The sequence below is a fragment of the Drosophila takahashii genome, chromosome 3L (assembly GCF_030179915.1).
Source record: "Drosophila takahashii strain IR98-3 E-12201 chromosome 3L, DtakHiC1v2, whole genome shotgun sequence".
Lineage (NCBI taxonomy): Eukaryota > Metazoa > Arthropoda > Insecta > Diptera > Drosophilidae > Drosophila > Drosophila takahashii.
In genome coordinates, this window is record NC_091680.1 from 26,945,361 (window position 1) to 26,966,833 (window position 21,473).

The following is a 21,473-nucleotide window of genomic DNA, read 5'->3' on the forward strand; positions in this document are numbered from 1 at the left end:
GGATGAGTAATGGCAGCGCAGAAGCTTGACAAAGATGAAAAATGAGTTTTTTGGTCGACTGTAAGTCGGCTGTACATATCGTAAAAACTCGAAATAAATCCGTTGAAAAATCATACCGAGTACAAACATAAAGTTTGCATCCTACCAAATAAAACAAGCCGGATATGGCCCAAATCCATGGAAAACTGGATTTATAGTGGATTTTTAAAGTTTGGATTTTTCCTCTTTTTTTGGTTGACAGAGTCCAAATTTAAGATTTATCATAGGCGGCGACATGTAAACAAAAATAATTGGTGCTGGCAGCCGGGTCACTAAATAGCTAAATCAGATATTTAAAAGCTAGAAAATTATTAAAGTGAATTTAATTTTTTAATTAAGGTTACTTTTTTCATAAGAATGAACTATCCAAATGGATAGTACTTAGTTAAAAATACTCACAGTCATAACGCAAGCAATTTTATATTTTTAAAGGAATTTTCAGAAATTAAATTTATTTTATAATTTTCTAGCTTTTAAATTTAGCTATTTTTTGACCCGGCTGCCGTCACCACTCATTTTTGTTTACATGTTGCCGCCTATGATAAATCTTAAATTTGGACTCTGTCAACCGAAAAAAGTGGAAAAATCCGAACTTTAAAAATCCACCATAAATCCAGTTTTCCATTGATTTGGGCCATATCCGGCATGTTTTATTCGGTAGGATGTAAACTTTAAGTTTGTACCCATTATGATTTTTCAACGGATTTATTTCGAGTTTTTACGATATATACAGCCGACTTACAGACGACCAAAAAACACATTTTTCGTCTTTGTCGAGCTTCTGCGCTGCCATTACTCATCCAATCGTATTGATCTGTATGGCAAAGTTAAGCTCTGATCTATTGACTTTAAAATAAAACTAAAACTGGCCCAACCGAGTGGATATCTGCCGAGATATAAGAAGAAATTCGAAAAAAGTCCGAAATTTAACATTTCGAACTTTAAAAAATCTTTAAAAAAAAACTGTCCCATCGAAAAAAAAATAAGTGCTATTTTTGTGATCTAGGGGTCCAACACTAACAGAATTTGCCATCAATTGCTGGGGAGCACACCAAGAATATTATTTTGTAAACTAGTGTTATAAAAGGAGTTGAACTACTGTTATTATACATATATTATATATATATGTGGAGCTTACACTTACCCACTGAGCCAGTATATACAATGGATTTTCTTGACCAAATGTATTACCCATATCACATTCCGTGGATCCGCGCATAATGAATTAAAACTTGGATTTCTCCTTTGCGCGACGTAAATTAATTAATTAATCATACTTATGGTGGTTATTTTCAGTTGGTAAAAATCTTTAAATAAACCCAATAGATCAAATACCATACCTTATTTTTTAAAACATTTTTATCGCCTACACAGCCGCCACTAAACGATTTTGAGTTTTATTTTTGATCGAAAAAATAAAACTCAGAGAATAAGTTTTATTTTTTGATTTTTATATAAAACTCAAGGAATAACTGTTATTTTCCAAGAGGAAAATAAAACTCAGAGAATAAGTGTTATTTGTCAATTTTTATATAAAACTCAGAGAATAACGATTATTTTTTGAGTTTTAAATAAAAATTGCAAAAATAAAAATCATTGCGAATATGTAAAATACAATGTTTTATAATGACAGTGGTATGGTTTTTTTTTTTTTATGAGTCTTCCTTGTCGTTGATTTTTTTGTTTAAAAAAACAAAAATAACAGTTATTTTCGTTCCCTGAAAAAAATCATGCACTTAGAAGAGTCCAAAAATTTTTTGAAATACACCATTATTTTTGTAAGCCATTGTAGTTTACAAATCCGTAATGATTTTTATTTATTTGATTTTTATAATAAAAGTCAAAAATAACTGTTATTTGTTGATTTTTATGTATAACAGTTATTCTCTTGACATTTTTGAAAAAATGAAATTATTAAAAAAAAACATGCTAACCGAGTTTTATATAACTTACAAAAAATCTTTAAAAAAAAGCCAACCGTGCATATTGTATAACTATATTTTTTTAAAATTTGTTTTACCCACAAAATCGCCATAAATCAAGTTTGAGTTTTATTTTTGATCACGACGAATAACGGTTATTTGACAACTTTTATTATAAAACTCAAAAAATAACAGTTATTCTTTGACTTTTACTTTACAAATCAGAAAATAACTGTTTAAATGTGATTTTTAACATAAAACTCATAACAGTTAGGGTCCCTGGCACAGACACATTTTTTTTTTCTATATTTAAGAAAAAATAATTTTTTGAGTGTAGTTTTTTACCTCGTTAAGAGGTGTTTTTATTTGATTGTAAATAAGCCTAACAAATAGTTAGTTTTTTTCGCAAATAAAATTATATACAGCAACACAATAATTAGTTCCCATTTCGCCGTTAATCACGAAGACGCAATTCTTTTCTGTATTGTTTTTTGGTTTCCCAGAACGCCACAGATATGGTTTATCAAAGGCTTGGGAAACGAACGTGCCCTTAACTCCCAGCCAGTAAGTACGATTTTTATTTAGCTTCGCATTAATGGCATTCAGTTCCTCTTGGCTTTGTATTGATGCTAGAGTACCACCCTGGATTTTACAGTAGATTTTTGCAGAGGTCCAACGTAAGTTAATATGCTCTACGATCAAGGCTCTAAGGTTTAAAATTCCGCAAATATGATAACTGTTCTTTAATGAAAATTGCATCAATTTCCAAAGCCGTTTGCATCTCTATCTGCTCCTTTTTGATTTCGGTCAGTGCCGCTTTTGTTCCTTGCTGTATCTTCAAGGATTTCGTCTGTTGACTTTGAAGTCCTTCAATCTGGTTTAGCATCGCCTTGAGCTCTTGTTGAACTGTGTTTTTAATTGTATTCTGCAAGGATGTCGCCTTATCTTCTGTATTTTTCTGTAGCCCTGCCAGTTGTCGTTCGATCGTTTCCAATTTGTTGGCTTGGTTTTTTAAATGCTGGTGAATGTTCTCTACGTTATCGTACAGTGGATGCAGGGCCGCATGAACAAAGGACCCACATTGAGTTGGGGCATCCTTGACTACGCAAACCGAACAACTATCCTGAGATTCATCCTGCGATCTTGCCAGTCTACACAAGTTGAATGCCAAAAGGACAAAGCAAATATAAACTACTGAGTTTGACATTTTAAGAGCTCAAAACTGCTGCAGTCGAATGTTTAGAATTAACTGATTTTGGAATTATTTTAGTTGCGCTGCTAAGCGTTTACTACAAGTTTCGGAAAGGTCTTGTCAAGATTATATTGAGTAATTTTCGGGAACACGGATCGGTATTCCCGAGTATGACTCATATATGTATATATGGGCGGTTCTTTTACAAACCGAACACCTTTTATTGGCTCACATTTTTGATTTGCCTGAAACTTTTTTTACACGTACTATTCGGAAAATAAGTAAACACGTGTATCAGTATCTGACCGAAAAAAAATTATTTTCCTAGTTAGAATTTTTTTAAGTGTGCCAAAAATTGTCAAATTTGAAAAAGTACCCTCTCATTGAAAATCTGTATCTCCGGTTATATGAATCCAATTGACTTCATGTCTTTTGCATTAATTCCTCTAAAACCTCTCCTTTCAAAATAAAATTTCTTAAAAAAAATGTTTTTTTAATTTCTTAAAAATAAAAACAAATTAAGATTAAAAAAAATTTTTTAACTATTGCCCCCACAAAAAAAAAATTTTTTTTTTATTTTAATACTTGCGCCATATTGTTAGTTACAATCGGTTTTTGTAAAAAGTTGGAGCCACTTTTAGTTTTTAAAATATCGAATTTGTTTTAGCAAGGCCTCGGCTTTTTTCTATGAAAAAACGTCGCAGCAAGTAGATCTACTCTCTCACTCTTATCGGATCCTAGTGGAATTTATGTTTTCTCATTGTTTACTAGTCCTTTAACAATTGTTAATGATTAAAAGTTAAGTTTTAAGTTTTTTGACAATTTCTGAATGACAAAAAGTAAAAAGTCATTTTTTAATCAATTAAAAACTTACAACTATTTATTTAACCGTCTATTTAATAAACAATAATTTTAAATTTATTTTATTTATTATTTTTTTATATTATGTAATTTATTAAACATTTTTAAATATTTATTTTTAAATTAAAAAAAAAAATTAATTAAATTTTAAAAACTTAAAAAAAAATATTTAAAAATGTTTAATAAATTACATAATATAAAAAAAATAATAAATAAAATAAATTTAAAATTATTGTTTATTAAATAGACGGTTAAATAAATAGTTGTAAGTTTTTAATTGATTAAAAAATGACTTTAACAATTGTTAATGATTAAAAGTTAAGTTTTAAGTTTTTTGACAATTTCTGAATGACAAAAAGTAAAAAGTCATTTTTTAATCAATTAAAAACTTACAACTATTTATTTAACCGTCTATTTAATAAACAATAATTTTAAATTTATTTTATTTATTATTTTTTTATATTATGTAATTTATTAAACATTTTTAAATATTTATTTTTAAATTTAAAAAAAAAAATTAATTAAATTTTAAAAACTTAAAAAAAAATATTTAAAAATGTTTAATAAATTACATAATATAAAAAAATAATAAATAAAATAAATTTAAAATTATTGTTTATTAAATAGACGGTTAAATAAATAGTTGTAAGTTTTTAATTGATTAAAAAATGACTTTTTACTTTTTGTCATTCAGAAATTGTCAAAAAACTTAAAACTTAACTTTTAATCATTAACAATTGTTAAAGGACTAGTAAACAATGAGAAAACATAAATTCCATTAGGATCCGATAAGAGTGAGAGAGTAGATCTAGTGGCTCCAACTTTTTACAAAAACCGATTGTAACTAACAATATGGCGCAAGTATTAAAATAAAAAAATTTTTTTTTTTTTGTGGGGGCAATAGTTAAAAAATTTTTTTTAATCTTAATTTGTTTTTATTTTTAAGAAATTAAAAAAACATTTTTTTTAAGAAATTTTATTTTGAAAGGAGAGGTTTTAGAGGAATTAATGCAAAAGACATGAAGTCAATTGGATTCATATAACCGGAGATACAGATTTTCAATGAGAGGGTACTTTTTCAAATTTGACAATTTTTGGCACACTTAAAAAAATTCAAACTAGGAAAATAATTTTTTTTCGGTCAAATCCTGATACACGTGTTTACTTATTTTCCGAATAGTACGTGTAAAAAAAGTTTCAGGCAAATCAAAAATGTGAAATTTTTTTTTTGGCCAAATCTGTTCGGTTTGTAAAAGAACGGCCCATATATATCTTTATATTTTGATGTCTCACAACTTAGATTTGGAACGTCTTGACATTCCAGACTAATTATTAAAAGCTTCGAGTTGTGACTTATGAAATGTATTATTATTTTCCAATTATTATTATTCCAATTATTTTTTTTTCAAATTTTTTCATTTCAACAAAAACATTTTAAACGAGATTAAAGAGTTGTGGCGATTACAAAAGTTTTTACATAAAATGGACGTACATTCGTATATTATAAAACATATGGGCACGAAACAGTCCACCAAGCCTTTAAACTTAAATAAAACATATTTCATTATTTTGCCCCAATATTAGTTTCTAATTAGTTTGATCCTTAGCTAAACTAAAAAATTTCAGTATATATTATCAAATAAAAACACCTCTTAACGAGGTAAAAAATTAAGTGACGATCGCACCTTCAACATACAAAAGTTTTGATATCAACATTTGTGACGAAAAATTATTACACTCGTCATTAAATACACTTTCTAAAATCTTCTCATTTTTCATATGAGGTAAAGCACAAGTCTGTAGCTTAAGTATTTCGCAAGTCTACAAAATTTAGCCATTTATAGCTGTTTTCCCGCTAAACTAGCGAGTTTTTCCAAAAGTAGTAGAACTAATGTTTCTTATATCGAGCTGTTTATCACCATATAAAATGACTTTGAAGTTTAAACCGCTCTCTCTCCCAAGCCAATTGATTTTCTTAAAGTCTTGGTATGCAATCCTTAAAGTTTTTGCGATACCTTTCGATTGGTTTATCACTCATTATGATTGGACCATCACAGCAGATTTTCATTTCTTCCTGTATATATAGTAATCGCTAATTGTTTTGGGCCTATAAGTGTCAAACAGGTCCTTCCATAATTTCTTTTTTTTTACTCCGCGATTAAGATTTGAGTTCATCTTCACATTCAAAAGGATAAATGAATTAAAAACTGTAAGGATTTTAAAATATACATTAATTTTGATTTAACTAAAGAAATGACCCATGGGAAGTGCATATTTTTTCGCAGATTCAGCTCATCCAGAGCTGTCGAAAGCTAATGATTATGAATTAAATGTGTCTTACCATTACCACAAAACAAAATTGGAAGTTCACTTAACGAAAAAATGTTAGAAAACACAATATTTTTAGACGAAACTATGCCAAAAGTCCTTCCCAAGGGTCGAGAGAAGTTTTTACTTGGCAACAACAACAAAAGGCATTGTATCCATGTAAAGTTAACTTTATATTGTTGGTAAACAAAAGGGTAGTCATGCAAAATTTAAAAAAAGAAGTTAAAAAAAAGCCACTACGTTAATTTATTAATTGTATATTATAAATAATATATAAATTACTATAATAAATAATATTATATAAATTATTATATTTAGACTGGTTGAAATAAGCTGTGACCCACTGTATGTATATTTCTGGTTTGAAAAATATCGATATTTTTGCACATCTCTAGTTAAAATTTGATCATATCCACTGCACGCATGTTTTACCCAAAAAGCCCATTTTTAGGGAACCCCCTGCTGGAGGCCGAGATCCTGAAAGTGAATGTAGGTAAGCCACACTATGTTTCTAACCCGGATCCTCGCTGAGCAACACTAGCTTTTAAATTTGGTAAGCTAAGCTGCCCTGTTCTTTCTAGTCGGCTGCCCTTGCTCCACTGCTGGAATGGCTGTGCCGGACGCCGAAGGTCACCACGTATCGGGTGAACACTCTTCGCATGTCCGTTGAGGCCTTCCGGGAAAAGTTGGAGGAGAAGCTCGTGGCTCGCTACGGCCAGGAATCCCCAAAGGTCTATGGGCTGCCGAAACTGCCAGAGGTGTTGTGCATTGAACCGCTGGCGGCGCGGTTGACGGAGGTTTCCGTTGATCCCAACCTGAAGGAGGTCATAGTGGACACTTGTTGCGGGGCTGCTTTGCTCCGAGGCGCCCATATATACGCGCCCGGCGTTCTCGCTATGGAGTCCAACGCACAGCTGCAGGAACTGGTTAGCGTGTATGCAGATCTGACTGGTAAATGCAAGCGCGGGTCGGTTACCCGATACTCCAGTTCTGAGAAGATTTTTCTGGGCACTGGCAAGGTGCTGATGCAACGCTATCAGCTTTTCAACAACCTTGACAAACCCGCCAGTGGAATCGCCGTGGAAATGCAGTCTAACGTCAGCGGGGTGCCCCCGTTGGGCGATTTGAGCAACGAAGATGCCCTGCTGCAGAATCTTCCCTCCATCGTGTGCGTCCGCGTCCTGAATCCGCAGCCCGGCGAACGCGTTCTTGACATGTGTGCTGCCCCTGGCAACAAAACAAGCCATATAGCCGAGTTAATGTGCGACCAGGGATCCGTGGTGGCTCTGGACAACTCTGCAAGTCGCGTACGCAGCATGGTGCCCAAATTGGCAGGTTACAAGAGCATTACAGCGCACGTGTTTGACTCCACCAAGGCAGTGGCACCTGACCTGGCACCCAGAGGAGAACTCAGTGGGCCTCCTTTCCCCTGTGGCAGCTTCGACCGCATCTTGCTGGACGCCCCCTGCAGTGGCCTCGGCAACCGGCCACAGCTTTCCTGCAGCATCAAGCAGGCGAAGGTGCTGCATTCGTATCCCAATATTCAGCGCCGTCTATTCCTGCAGGCGGTGCAGCTTCTGCGGCCTGGCGGAACTCTCGTATATAGTACATGCACCGTCACAGAGGAGGAGTGCGAGTGCCTGGTATCCTGGGCGTTGAGGAAGTTTTCCGAGCTGCGACTGGTTGATGCCACGCCCCGCTGGGGCGGTCCTGGTCTTCCGCTTCCCGATTTTAATGAAACCAATTCGCGGCTGGTGCAGCGCTTCGGACCCAGTGGGGAAAATTCAGACACGGTGGGTTTCTTCATTGCCAAGTTTCAGAAAAAAATAAATGAATAAAAAAAGCACTACTGAAATTCTCTGTAGTTGGGGAATATATTTGCTGTTTTAGCTCTACGAATCTAGGCCGACTTCTTAGGTAGTAATCGTAAGGTCTAAGGCTTAGACTCTAAGCCAATATAAACGATCAAGGAAAGCATTCGCTTTGGTACAAACTTTTTACCATTTCTGATCCTACGACTGATTATACAATATTTCTAAATGAATAAACCTGCTAATAAATTTTAGTTTGCTAAACTAAAAAACTTATAAAACTTTCGATTTATATCGCAGGTTTATTTTTGTTTTCAGAAAGAGGAGAAAGGACAAGGACTGCACTTCATTTGTCTGCTTTTAAGGCAATTTTACAAATTTAAATAAACACAGTTTAAATTTTTCCTAAACGTTTCATGATGTACCTTCAAATAAATAAATCTAGATGAAGCAGTTTAAAACATACATACATTAAATAAATAATTTATTATTCGTCCCCGTGGTAGGAGAAAAGGAAAACCTGTTAATACTTTAGCCTACCAAATGGACGACGGTCATCCGGTGGATTCTTTTTGTGATTGGCGTTGAATTTTCGTCAGCTGTTTCATACAAAGTCAACTTTCAGAATTTTCTGCAAAGTTTTTACTCAAAACGTTTCTAATTTGTTGCAATTTGCGTCACTATTTGTTATTTGTTATTAAGCGGTATTAGGGAATACCTAGAATAAATTGTGTGATTTAAACCATAATATGGAGGTGTTTTCAAACTTTTACTGGTTAAAAAGTGTATTGCTGTATTATTAAGTTTTCTGGAAACGGTAATACTAATCAGCTGATTGATAAAAATGTTTGTTTATGCGGCACCAAAATAAAAAAACCTTCCCCAAAGTTGTTGGTCTGGAAGTAACTTAAAACTTAATTTAACTTAATATTTAACTTAATTTACTAAAGCATGACAGAAAAAAAGAGATTCGTGTGCATTAATTGTGGGCACAGAGTCAAGGAACTTTTTAAGAAATACAGCAATACTCTGAAAACCACCCAATGCGTAAGAGAGTAAAACATCGAAATCAGATTGTTTTATTTAAATTACATTTTGCAGGATAAGTGTCAGCAAATCACAGATAAATACATCGAGTTCGAGGAGTTCATAATATTAATAGATGCACTTCTGTTGGATTCATGCGCCTTCCGCCACATAATATACAATGGAGACTTTAAGGTGAACAACTTAAGACCTTACGGAGTCGTTTGCAGGAAATAGCTCTAAGATCATTGATATTTCAGCTTTATTGGAAGGTTTCTTTGGTGGTGCTGCTCCTGGAATCCTTCGCGCTGTGCCGCCAAAAGCTCCCTGATCCTCCGAATGCCTCATTACACGTCCATGAAAAGGGTTTCTATACATATACGCTTCAAAATATGGGAGGTATTGAACCTTGGTTTTCGGTTATACGCGATTTTTTCTATCTATTTCTATATTCCCTAGATTACCTGCTTATGACGTTACTGCTGCTTATAATTACAGCCACACTTAGTGTCGATTGGATTCAGAAAACGGGACTTCGCAGGTTTACTTTAATTATCTTCAAAGTGGTGCTGATCTCCAACCTGTCCAAGTTCTTCCTCCTGCCCATTTTGGTCTGGCGCAATAATACAACCGTTTTTGGTAGAAGTTTGCATCATGCTCTGGTCATGGGCCATCACCTCTGCTCACTGGTCCTCGCATATGAAGCTGTTGGAGCGCACAGGAAGAACCTTCGGTGGTGGGCTCTGGCACTGGTTGTCCTGGCTTTCGCCTTCAAGGAAACTGCTAGGCAGTTTGTGTCTCTTGTGGTGGAAACGAATTTTACTTAAATGATTATTGTCTAAAAACTTGTTCATAAAAGGCTGACAAAAGAAAACCAATTTCCTATGATAAATGTTATCGCCAACCATGTCATAAACTAATCGCTGTGAATCCTAAAAATTGCAGGATAGCATTTTAAAATTAGTAAGATTATTTCAGTTTTCAAGTACTTTCATTTCTTGACGTTCAGTTTTAAAATATTTATTTTCCAACAAATAAAGCGATAATTTAAGATTATCCATTAGTCTTGACTAAAAAATCCAAAATATTATAGATCACCCACAAACCACTGTACACTGAAATGGATAAAAAAAAGAGCATGCTTAATTTTCACTCAAATTTTATTGATTGCTTTAGACCCAGGATAATCGAAAGGAAAACATAGACATTTTAAAAACATATATAGATCTATTTTTATTGTGTCTGTTGGTTATGAAATACGTCAAATCGTGTTACATACTAAATGTCGGAAACTGCATAGAACAAATCAAATGGCAATAATTAATTAATAATTTTAAAACCAAGCAGGTCGATTCCACTTTTGATAATTAAAAAGGTCTAGAGAAGTCGCTAATATAGGCCGGGAAATATTACTTCGCATTGCCATAAACATACATAAAAAAGAAATCTGAGAACGAATTGATTTCTTGTTATAGCATAGTAGATATGATGTTATGCCTCTCCTTTCGTATGAATGTACTTAAGTAATTAATGCTAATCGTAAGTCATGCTGCTCATACATATTGTTGTAATGGCAGTTTGTAGCAACGACGACACCGACGCGCAATCAGAGCGGGACGCATTCTGCATTTATATCGAAATCAGGGCGCACTATAACTAAATCAGCATCCAAAATCTACCCCACGCACATCCATTTGCTACGGCCCGCTACATTAAGTCATATTCCAGGAGGACGAAGACGAGCTAGAAGAGCAATCGTCGCTCTCAGTCGTTGCGCTACTGCCGTTGGGCTTGGGTCCCCAGATCCTCACGGTAGCGTCGTCGCTGGCGCTGGCCAGCAGGGACGGGTACACGGGGTTCCAGGACACGCAGTTGACTGTCTTGGTGTGCCCGGCCAGCTTGGCCAACGGCTCCTCGCGCTTGATGTGCCAGATGTAGACGACCTTGTCCTCACTGCCACTGGCCACGAAGCTCTCGTTGACGCCGCCGAAGCAGGAGTGGATGGCGAAGTTGCTCTGTCGAATTCCCTGGAATCGGCGCACTAGGCACTTGTCCTCGATGTCCCAAAGATGAAGGCCTTGGTTTGAGACGTTCAGCAGAGCCAAGCGGTCAGCGGAGTTGATGCTGAAGGTCATAATGGGATGTGGCTCCCTTAGAATATCAAAGTCTGAACGCGGGCTATCAAAGTTGTACCTGAAACGAATTAATAAATTAAATGACTAACAAAAATGACAATGAAATTGTTTAGAAAGCTTTTAAGAATCCTATTGGTTTCACACATTTCTAAATGTTAGCTAGCCAATCTGAAATCCCCCTTACCCTCTGATTCGGTAGTGATTATCGGCCGCTAAGATCGTTTTGTTGTCCGCCCGAAAGGCTATGCTGTTGACGCGCACGCCCTCCCAGGAGTCCACGATGGTGCCGTTCAGGTCGCACAAGTAAAGCTGACCTTTCTGGCCGCCGCAGACGAAGCGAGCGCCATCCCGACTGAATGCACCGCAGGCCAGGCTGTCCTCCAGCGACTGCGAGAACTTGACCACCAGCTTGCCATCGTCCACGTTCCAGATGTAGAGCTCATGGGAGTCCTCTGTGCCGCCGACGAGGATGAGCTTGGAGTCGGGACTCCAGCTGACGAAGCTCACGCTGAGCTGCGCCTGTCCGTCGAGGACGCGCCTGTGCTTGAGGGTCAGCTTATACGGATCAACATCCCAGATAATCACAGTGGAGTCCTTGCTGCCCGTGGCCAGCTTAAGGCCGTCGGGCGAGAACTTGCAGAACCAAACTTCGTCGCAGTGGTCGGTGAGGATCTGAATGGTCTGCATGGGAAAGCCGTCCGTGGTGCAGCAGTGGTCAGTGAGCAGCGAGACCGTCTCCAGGTTCGTCTCCCACGCCATGTCGTGGCAGGGGCAGTGCTGGCTCTGCAGCTCCACGGCCTGCTGCAGCAGGGTGCGCAGGCGGCGCGGCGACATCATCACCGACGGCGGCATGAAAGTCTGCAGGCGCTCCATGACCAAGGCCCGCGACAGGATGCCCTTTCCCTCCCATTTGGCGCGCTGGTAAAGGTCTTGGTTGGTGGAACACATCATATACGACGACAGCTGGTGCACTCGCGATATGTTGTGCTGCAGGGGCGTCAGCTCGCTACGGAGAACGTGCAGGGCGTCCAAGGGATTGCCATCATCCAAATGCTCTAAATACTTTTGCTCTAGCAATATGAACTTCATTTCGGTGATCGTTGCCAATTTTCCATTATCGATTAATGGCTCTAAGTCCTGCAATGTAAGAGTAGAATGGGGAATACATGAGTTGATTTTTCAATCCCTTAAAGCATCAGGGGGTGTCAAAGAAAATATTTCCAACCAAAATCAGTTTTAGATCTTACGAATCAATGCACAAAACCAACCGTCTTTGGTTGGAAGAGATTTCTGTGACTTCTCCGATGATATGTACTTCATCTATTCAAACGATTATTACTCGAACTCTTAAAGCAAGTCCTGAACCCAATGATTTGCTGTTAACGAGGATAAGTAAGTAATGAGAAGCTTATCTGGTTACCTTAAGGTCTGAATCTGCCTTCGACCAGTCGCCCATTAGGACATGCTCCCTAAACTTGGTGGCCGAGGGGTGTTCCAAGTAGCATCCCGACTCAACCATGAGTGTCTGAACCGACTTGTCGAGGCCCACGTCGTGGAGGTACTGTCCAATCAGCCGGATGATCTCCTGGTTGGACTTATCCAGCTGCACGCCGCTGTAGCTGGTGTTCTCTCGATTGTTCTCGCCGTCGACGATGCGGCTGCTGCTGCCGTTATTGTTAACGACGAAGCCGTTGTGTTTGGAGTCGTGTCCATTGGTGGCGGCGCTGCTGCCGGAGGGATTCTCATCCCCGATGCCGACGCTGTCCTCGCCACTGCCGCCGCCTTCGCGGGCTACGTTCTCGGCGCTTCCGCCCGAATTGAGGGTGGAACCCTCTAGAGGCCTGGAGCAGGAGCCGCTCGACGTGGAAGTGGTGCTCTGCATGGTTGCCTCGGAGCCGAGAGAACTGCTGCTGGTGTGATCCCGTGGTCTCTTGTTGCCGTCTGTCGATTTTCTCTGCACTTTGCTAGGATTTCCCGATGCTTCCGAGCTGGGGCCTGCCGAGGTTGAGGAGTTCAATTGGTGCTGTAACTGCTGGGCCGCTCGCGACGTGGATGCCGCATCTATTGATCCTGCGGCAGCGGAAACGGAAACGGCGGATGAGGACGTGAAGCCTGAGCCTCCTGAGCGACGACCCTTTTTGCGCGGCGGCTGGTCCTCGGATGAGGCACCAGTTGCAGCAGCCTTTTTGTTGTTTCTATCAATTTTGAGTCCTTTGCGAACGCGGCAGCAACAAGCAGGCTCAGCCTCTTCCCGGACCCGGATCCCAATGCCGATCCCGAGCAAGTGCCTCCAACCTGGACCGCTGCCTGATGGGCCTAGGCGGCCTGAGTCGACGATTGCACAAGGGGTGTCAGCGTGATTGTGGCTCCGTTTTTGGCAGTTGATAGCACTCGCTGATAGCAGTTCGATCTACGACCTGCGGAGAAGGTATGGCACATTATATTCCAGCTACTTTGTAAGAGTGCAGTTCGTAATCTGCCTGCTGATTGGGACACCAGAACACCTTATGGAACCCCACTGTTATTTTTAAGTTTCGTTTTGGTTCGCTTGTTGTAATCTACCCTTTGATTGCGCACCTAAAAGTAATTCTACCAAAAAAGCGTACACAAATGCAACCTAATGAGTTTCCTAATCTCCACCTAATTTCGTCAATACACAAACTCTGAGTAAAATCAATCAATTCAAGGGTATTTCCATTCGGCTATTTTACTTCATACGCTTTACATTTGTAGGTACTTTGTACATATGTATGGATAATGTACATGCATTTTACTTACATATGTACATCCCTAGATGTTGGGTGCACAGTCGCGGGCAAAAATGTTGGTACTTGCAGTCCGATTGTAAATGCAAGGGTAATTTAAAAAGGTTATATGGTATTCATGTAATCTAGAATTTAATATTTGTTCACACAATGAATAATTAACCATTAATGACTTGGCCTAATACTGGAACAACGCAAAATATATGGCGCTTTTAAAGGCATTTCAGTTTTCCTAGTGCACTTTCGCGTTTTCTTTTTGGAAAGTAAAATTAGATGTATAATTTTCGATGGTCTGTTGTGGAAAACTGGTTCACCCACACCACTAGGAAAAATGCACCCCCGTATCATAGACCTCAAACAATGGGCTTTATTGTAGAATAGAACGCAATTGCAATTTTGCCCTATTTTACCAAATTATTTAAGGAAAATTCCATTATGTTGGGGATAAAAAGCTTAATAATTACCAGTAGCTAAAAAAAGAAAAACAACAATGAGTGGCCCAATTTTAAAATGAGTCGAGATTTACTACGTCGTTAACGATATCAGAAATAATTTTAAGATAAGCGTATTTCGGGCAACATTAGGAGAAATAGAAGAATCTTAATTAGCCAATACTTCCGCCCCCGACTGTGGGAGCTCGTATTAATCAGCTTTGCTTTGTTTTCGGTACAAAGGAATGAGAAAATACATCTATTTACATACACGCACACATTGTTTTCCTCACTTTCTTTTCAAAATGTCTGGACCAAGACTGGGTTCCCCAGGACCTAAAAACAGTTAGGGACTTTGGTTAATTTGTGCATCCACTCAGCTGGCTAAGGTTCGCTAGTACACTCCACTTTCCACTGCATTTCTCTTTTGGCCTTCCAGGTGCATCGTAATAATCGCGTAGGTATAGGTATACAAACATACACGCTCCCACAGATGCAACCTTTCTCGTTGTTTATGCTCCTAATTCAGCCCATCTGAAAGGCCTATACCGAGCTATAGTCATCCCGAGTAGTTGGACACACACCGTAAAACCAATTCTTAATTGACGGGCTTGCAATTAAAAAACAAAGGCGAACGACACAATATACATACAAATCTGATGATGAAACGCACTTATATGCTGCACTTAGTGGGACCACTGGAAAATACCAAACCATTTCGTTACTCGCTAAAAATACTAAGGTTTTCAATTAGAGTGACCGTTTGTCTCGAACTTTTGTTAAAATTGTAATTAAATGTCTTTGGAAAAAACTTTATGAACTTTATGATTTGAATAATTTTTCATTGCCGTATTACCACTCTTTTCCATTATATTTCGAAATTAAAAAATTAAACGCCCTGACCAGCTGCAACGAATAACTTCTTGGAAACGTCAATGGTTTAGTATTACCTTAATAGGTTTATTAAAAACTTAATTTTAATGTTATATTCCCAAATGTTTTTTATAAAAAACTAAAATGAAAAACTGAACCTTTGTAGTAAACAGCGGAAAAATTCAAGGACATAGAACATACATTTTCGGAAAAATAATTAACTTTTGAATAAATTATTTTTGATGTCATAAAATAAATTTTTAAGATATAATGTTCACTAAAATACATTTTTTATGGTCTGGTTTAAAAATACAACTTTTTTTCAATCTTTAGTCAACAAATAGAATCAAAAAGACGAACGGGGAATTTACCTTCTTCGGTTTTACAAAAAAAAAAACGAACAAAAATATGTTAATTTCACCCAACAAAAACAACCAAAATTACGATAAAAATAAAGGTATTTAAAAAAAAACAAAATTTGGATATTTTAACAAGAATATACCTAATAAGATATTTAAAAGAGCCTACTTAGCTACAAAATGATTTAAAGTACACGTTGTATGTTTCACTTTTATTTAGATAGGGTATGATGTACCAAAAATGAATTTAGTCGATTTGATTTGCGTTTTGAGATATTACTTTTGTTGATCGTGTGTGTAATGGTAGCAATATTCAACCTATTTACATAATTTGGAGTGGATCGATTTCAGTCTCACGCACATCATGCTAAGAAATTCTGATGCTGTGTGCGCTCAAACATCATATTTAAAATATAAACTTATCAAATGCCTGCGTATGGGTAAATTAGTACATATTTACTTGATAAATTCATTTATAATTTACACTTTTCTTAAATACTTAGCAATAAACTAAACTAGTCAATACACTATCTGTAGTCTATTATTATTTAACAATTTGTTTATAATTAAAATGCTAATCTTTAACTGCTTCACTATATACGCTTATTTCGTAGCTTTGAAACATGGTCACTTACAAATCGCCTTTGATGATACGAATACATTCTGAGTTAGTTTACACTTTCTATACTTGAACTTTACACTCCAGCTCGTGCACGATCTCTTCCGATTGCCAATTAATATTCCAAAATTAAAAACACTAGTAGCAATGCAAATTAAATTAATATATATAAAAACCATGCTCTTTTAAAAAATGTATCTTTGCGAATATATATAACACTTCGTTTATACAGCGATTGATTAAATTTGCCCAACATATAAAGCAATTTGTAAATGTAGCCAAGACTTTATTGAAGCTGTCTTAAACTCGACAGCGGCTAGAGCAAGTCCAAGTCAAGCTAGTCTGGCCCTGTCTAAGGATAACAGAATCCTTTTATTGGTTACGTTATTGCTAGTTACGGCTAGTTACTAGTGCCACCAGGAACACTCATCGCCAACACGCTGTTTGTAGCTCTCTCTAACATTGAGAAGCGAAGCAAACAGCATTTGCTAAGCATCTCCCACCATGGCAGCTCCATGCTGTTGGTATTTGGTCGAGGCTATTACAGTGGGAGGAAGCGATTCCTGTTGTTCCCGCAGCTGCCGACGGCGCTTCTTACTCCAGAGCTCATGGCAGTCCTGCCAAGTGGGCAATTGAGGCGTTGGCATTCTTTAAATAAACAAATGTGTAAGTTGGTTGTTGATTGCTTGTAGTACCCACACGGGGTTCTGGATATACTTACTCGTCGGGGTTAATTTTTTTTAACCACGGCGACCGGAGCGCATCTTCGGCCGTGATACGCTTGTCCGGATCCAAGTCCAGCATTTTGTCCAGCAAATCTAGTGCAGGGGCAGGCATGAACTCAAAGTCTTCCCTAAGGCGACGGCGATGCGTCTTCTTTTGTTTCAGAGTGTGAAACAGAGGCAGCTTAATTACATTCGGCCACACGGCAGGAACCGGTGACCCGCAGATCTTTGATATCGTTTCAAGCTGAGCCATCTCCGCGTTGGCTTGGAAGAGAGGCCGCTTTACGAAGAGTTCTCCGAGGATGCAGCCGCAGGACCACACGTCTATCGACGGACCATACCGCTCCTCACCCAGCAACAGTTCGGGCGGTCGATACCAAAGGGTAATAACTTTGTTTGTGTAGGGTCGTTCCCGATCGTCTGCATTGTACAGTCGTGCAAGACCAAAGTCCGCCAGTTTCACTTTACCCCTGCAAGAAGCATACAAATAGTTTCAATTCCGAAAACCAAAAATTAACCTTAAAATTAGAATGTTTTCTAAATAATTATCAGTCGTTGCATGTTTTGACCCTTCCTCCCACCTGTTATTCATTAAAATGTTCGAACACTTGATGTCGCGATGCAGAAAATTCTTTTTGTGGCAGTAGTTGAGACCATCCAGAAGCTGCTTCATAATGCTAGCGTTGTTTTCCTCATTAAAGTCCACCATGCCAGACTCGAGCAGGCCCATCAAGTCGTGATCCATGTACTCGAACACCAGGTAGAAGGACCCCTTGTCCTTACGGAACTCCACGGCATCCTGCTTGTCCGTCACAATTTCATGCAGGTTGACTATGTTGCGATGGTTTAATTGCCTCAATATTTTGATTTCGCGTACGGCTGTGATTGGGAAGCCCTCCTTCTCGTGCTCGAGCCGAACCTTTTTCAGTGCTACCATGTCATTGGTATGATGATCCCGCGCTTTGTAGACCTGCAAGGATAAAAGTAAGTCATCAGGCATATCCCAAAGGATAAACAATTCGTCCAATTCGTACCTGCCCGTAAGTTCCTTCTCCGATTTGCGCAATCATTTCGAAAACATCCACACAGCGCTCGCCCCAGTCGCGAACGTTGTTCCGCGAGTCTCGACGGTTGAGTATCACTGGTCGCCGACGAGTGCCTCCCTGCCCACCGCCATGACCGTGGACATTGCCGCCAGATGGGACATCGAAATCTTCGGGACTGTCGATAACATCATCGTCGCCACTTAGCTCTTCGCTGCCGGGAATTACCGGTGGCATCGGAAGATTAAGCACGCTCTTGTTGGCGCAAACGCTGGAATTTACGTTCTTCTCGTCCAAATCCTTTTTCTGCGCCGGCGAAGGAGATCTCGCATTAACCAGGTCAAGGGCATTCATCCCAGGTGGCAGCGGCAGAGAGGTCAGACTCTTCGGTTTTAAATTGTTCTTGCTGGCCGAGAAAGGTGGTACCAACGAAGGTTGCTTCAACGGCGTGGAGCTGTCCGGAACATCGGCATTGAGACCTGGAAGCGGAGCCAGAGTCTCGGTCTCCTTGTTTGGCATGGGAATGTTGTTGAGGTCCAGATCTGGTTTACTACCCAGGACTTCAAGCCCATTGGAAGTCGTCGACGCCGCTGCGGGCGTTCCACTTCCAGGGCCGGACCGGCAATCACCCATGTTGGGCGTATTGCCATCCACCGAGGAACTGTTGTCGTTAATGGTCAGTGCACCATTGCTGTTGCTATTGCTATTGCTGTTCTCCTCCTGCCGCTCTATGATTTCCTTCAGCGCTTTTTGTCTCTTGTGACGGTCCTTGACCAACTCGGCGAAAAGGCTTGTCTCGCTGATCTTTTTGATGTACTCCTCGCGCTTGTGCTTCAAGTCCCTTGACGTGGGCGATCGGCTGCGCGAGGCGGAGCTCCCGCTGCTGGCCGAACTGGGTGACCTACGGCGGCTGCCTCCTCTGGTCCTCTGCCGCATCCTTGGCGAGCGTCGATGGTGATGGTGATGCGAGCTGGAAGCTCCGACTGGCGACGGGGGTGAGGCCTCCAGGTAGCGCGAGCTCGTTCTCGGCGATCTCGAGTAGCGATCACCAGAGGTACCAGTTCCCGATGCGCGCTTGGAGGATCTCGACGTGTGGGAGGTCGGCGAGCCAGCCGTCGTTCCGTACTTGTGTTTGTGACTGCTGCCATGTCGGAACGCGTTCGAAACAGCTCCGCCAGACGACAAGCCGCCCACAGGAGACTGTCGGCTTCGAGAGTGCTGGACACTGGGGCTCCTGAAAGAGTTTAAAAATATTTTTGGTACATTTATAGATCAAATTACTGAATATGTTTACAACTAAGTTCATTTAGAGATAAGAAAATATTACTGAATGACTGTTAATTTATATGGTTTAACTTTACCTTGATGACCGCCTAGAGTATCGATCCCTGCTGTAGCGTTCGTACTTGCTAGAGTGGTGCCTACTGTGCTCGAAGTTCCCGGGGCCAACATCCCTGCCATCGCCAAACTTCCGTCGCTTGTGGGGCGGTGTACTCGGCTGATGGTTGTAGCGGTCCAGCTCTGTGAGAAGTCTCCCAAAATAAGTACACTAAACATACCAAAAAGCAAGCTATACCTACCCGGTGACAGTCGTTTCACCTTCCTGGCATCGTGGCTGCTGGAAGCGGCACCCGAGTAACGACCCTGATAGCCGTGATCGTGGCTGGAGCGGTGATGGGCATTCACTTCCTCCTTGTGTGGACTATTTACATAGCGAGAGCTCCGGGAATCGCGAGCCACTGACCCACTGCCAGCTCCACCGCCGCTGGAGGAGGTGTAGTGCGAGGGGGGAGGAGTGCGCGGAGAGTTTCCGAACCTAGGACCATTGCCACTGGAGCGGGTGGAGGGGGGAGGGGATCGGTGGCGGCTGCTGCTCGGCTGCTTGTTCGTTACGGTGACCTGCAGGTTGCTGCCCAGGGCAGTGTTGGCCGTCTCCACCGTCGACTCTCCGTAGTAGGTGCTATTGGCGTTGGGGCGACGAGCAGGCGGCGGTGTGGCCGGCGAACTGCTCTCCTTGAGGTTGTGTGGGGTGAACGTGGAGGGCGCCGCGCTCACCGTTCGCTCGTTGCTCTTGCTCGGAGCCGTCGGCGGGGTGTAGCGCCGGTCGAGTAAGGCATTGATGTCGTTGTCCGACATCGAATCGATGCTGGAGTACGACTTGGCCCGCTTCTTCTTGCGCTTCTTGGACTTCTTCTTGGACTTGTGTTTGTGCTTGTCCTTCTTCTGCTTCTTGCGCTTCTGCCGCTTCATCTCCGCCTCGAGTTCGTCGGTATCGATGGAGTCGCTGGACATGTAGATTTCCCTACCCCACAGCTCGTCCTTCGAGGTGTTGGATGCCAGCGAGGGATCCTCCCGCGGGTTGGTGGCTTCGCTGCTCGACGTTTGCCTCGATCCGGCCGCAGCAGGATCGTTTGAGTCTTCTGCTCGTCTACTTCTGCAAGAGGGGTGTTATAGCCTTCACTAGCATCGGATTGTATGCGCCACTTACCTGTAGTTATCATAGCCCTCCTTATCGGGCTTGGCACCAAGACGACCTTTGGGGAACTGGCTATCCGCAGCTGGCTTTGGTTTTTTGATGTTTCCGGCTCCCTTGCCGGCCTCCGCGTCCAAGTCGCCGGCCTCCTGGTCCGAGAAGTCCTCCGAGCTGACGTCCGAGTACTCCACAAGTGCGGTGGCCGCGGCGGAGGACGCATGCATGGTAGCGTCTAGACGGGATGGGAGCACTCGCAAGATCCGCAGACACCACCACGCTCAGTTCTCTACGGTTCGTGCTAAATGTCGTTGTCGGGATCGCTATATTTACTCGTACTGCCAGTAACACTTCGGCATCCAAGTTTCTAACTTTGCGGTGAGTTTTTCCTCGGTAGCAGCTCCAATTTTATTTACATTGCTGCCTCTCAGCACAAGCACATATTAGAGTGACGTTTTCTTTACATGATTATCGTGGGGATATGTGCTAATTCACAGCGGAGCAGTCGCGCAGGCAATCAAAAATGGTCGGCACTTCACGGCAATGGTCTTAAAAAACGATCTAGTGTTCGGTTTCCACTAAAATTAACATAAAAAAAAATTACAACTTGTCATTTTAGGTTATAATGAAGTGGCGAGTGTGACCAAACGACATATTTGGTGAAAAGCAGAAGAACGCGTGTCGGTTGCCACTGATATTTCGCGGATGAATGTCGGGAGGTCACACTAAAGATATTCGCAAAATAAATATTTGGATTTTTTTTTAAACAAAATTATGATTGAAAAGGAAAGTTAACCGCTTGCACTGACCTATTTCTTTCAGAAACTTACCCAATGAAATAATTTGTAGGGGGAGAATGCTCAAGTCCTGCACT

General features: G+C 40.4%; 4 protein-coding genes across 6 annotated transcripts; 2 read left to right on the forward strand and 2 right to left on the reverse strand.

Moving 5' to 3' along the window:
- Positions 1-6,712: 6,712 nt before the first annotated feature.
- On the forward strand, positions 6,713-8,195 carry LOC108060606 (tRNA (cytosine(72)-C(5))-methyltransferase NSUN6). 2 transcript variants are annotated; one of them, XM_017146377.3, is made up of 2 exons: positions 6,713-6,831; positions 6,924-8,195. In XM_017146377.3, the coding sequence occupies exons 1-2, from the start codon at positions 6,766-6,768 to the stop codon at positions 8,178-8,180; spliced, it is 1,323 nt and encodes a 440-aa protein (XP_017001866.2). In that variant the 5' UTR covers positions 6,713-6,765; the 3' UTR covers positions 8,181-8,195. The 2 variants fall into 2 exon arrangements, with proteins under 2 accessions (XP_017001866.2, XP_070071577.1); XM_070215476.1 differs by having other exon boundaries at positions 6,738-6,835.
- Positions 8,196-8,978: 783 nt separating this feature from the next.
- On the forward strand, positions 8,979-10,006 carry Arv1 (ACAT-related protein required for viability 1). Its single transcript, XM_017146402.3, has 4 exons — positions 8,979-9,200; positions 9,255-9,374; positions 9,440-9,578; positions 9,639-10,006. Exons 1-4 carry the CDS (start codon positions 9,105-9,107, stop codon positions 10,004-10,006), a joined length of 723 nt encoding a protein of 240 aa, XP_017001891.2. The 5' UTR covers positions 8,979-9,104.
- A 380-nt stretch (positions 10,007-10,386) lies between these two features.
- LOC108060623 (WD repeat-containing protein 26 homolog) lies at positions 10,387-15,251 on the reverse strand. 2 transcript variants are annotated; one of them, XM_017146399.3, is made up of 4 exons: positions 15,163-15,251; positions 12,735-13,731; positions 11,499-12,451; positions 10,387-11,372 (listed from the first exon to the last, which is right to left on the reverse strand). In XM_017146399.3, exons 2-4 carry the CDS (start codon positions 13,194-13,196, stop codon positions 10,892-10,894), a joined length of 1,896 nt encoding a protein of 631 aa, XP_017001888.1. In that variant the 5' UTR covers positions 13,197-13,731; positions 15,163-15,251; the 3' UTR covers positions 10,387-10,891. The 2 variants fall into 2 exon arrangements, with proteins under 2 accessions (XP_017001888.1, XP_017001889.1); XM_017146400.3 differs by having other exon boundaries at positions 15,095-15,189.
- A 926-nt stretch (positions 15,252-16,177) lies between these two features.
- On the reverse strand, positions 16,178-20,826 carry Cdk12 (Cyclin-dependent kinase 12). Its single transcript, XM_017146395.3, has 7 exons — positions 20,618-20,826; positions 19,710-20,563; positions 19,491-19,650; positions 18,121-19,363; positions 17,668-18,056; positions 17,083-17,556; positions 16,178-17,009 (listed from the first exon to the last, which is right to left on the reverse strand). The coding sequence occupies exons 1-7, from the start codon at positions 20,824-20,826 to the stop codon at positions 16,850-16,852; spliced, it is 3,489 nt and encodes a 1,162-aa protein (XP_017001884.2). The 3' UTR covers positions 16,178-16,849.
- Between the last annotated feature and the right edge of the window lie 647 nt (positions 20,827-21,473).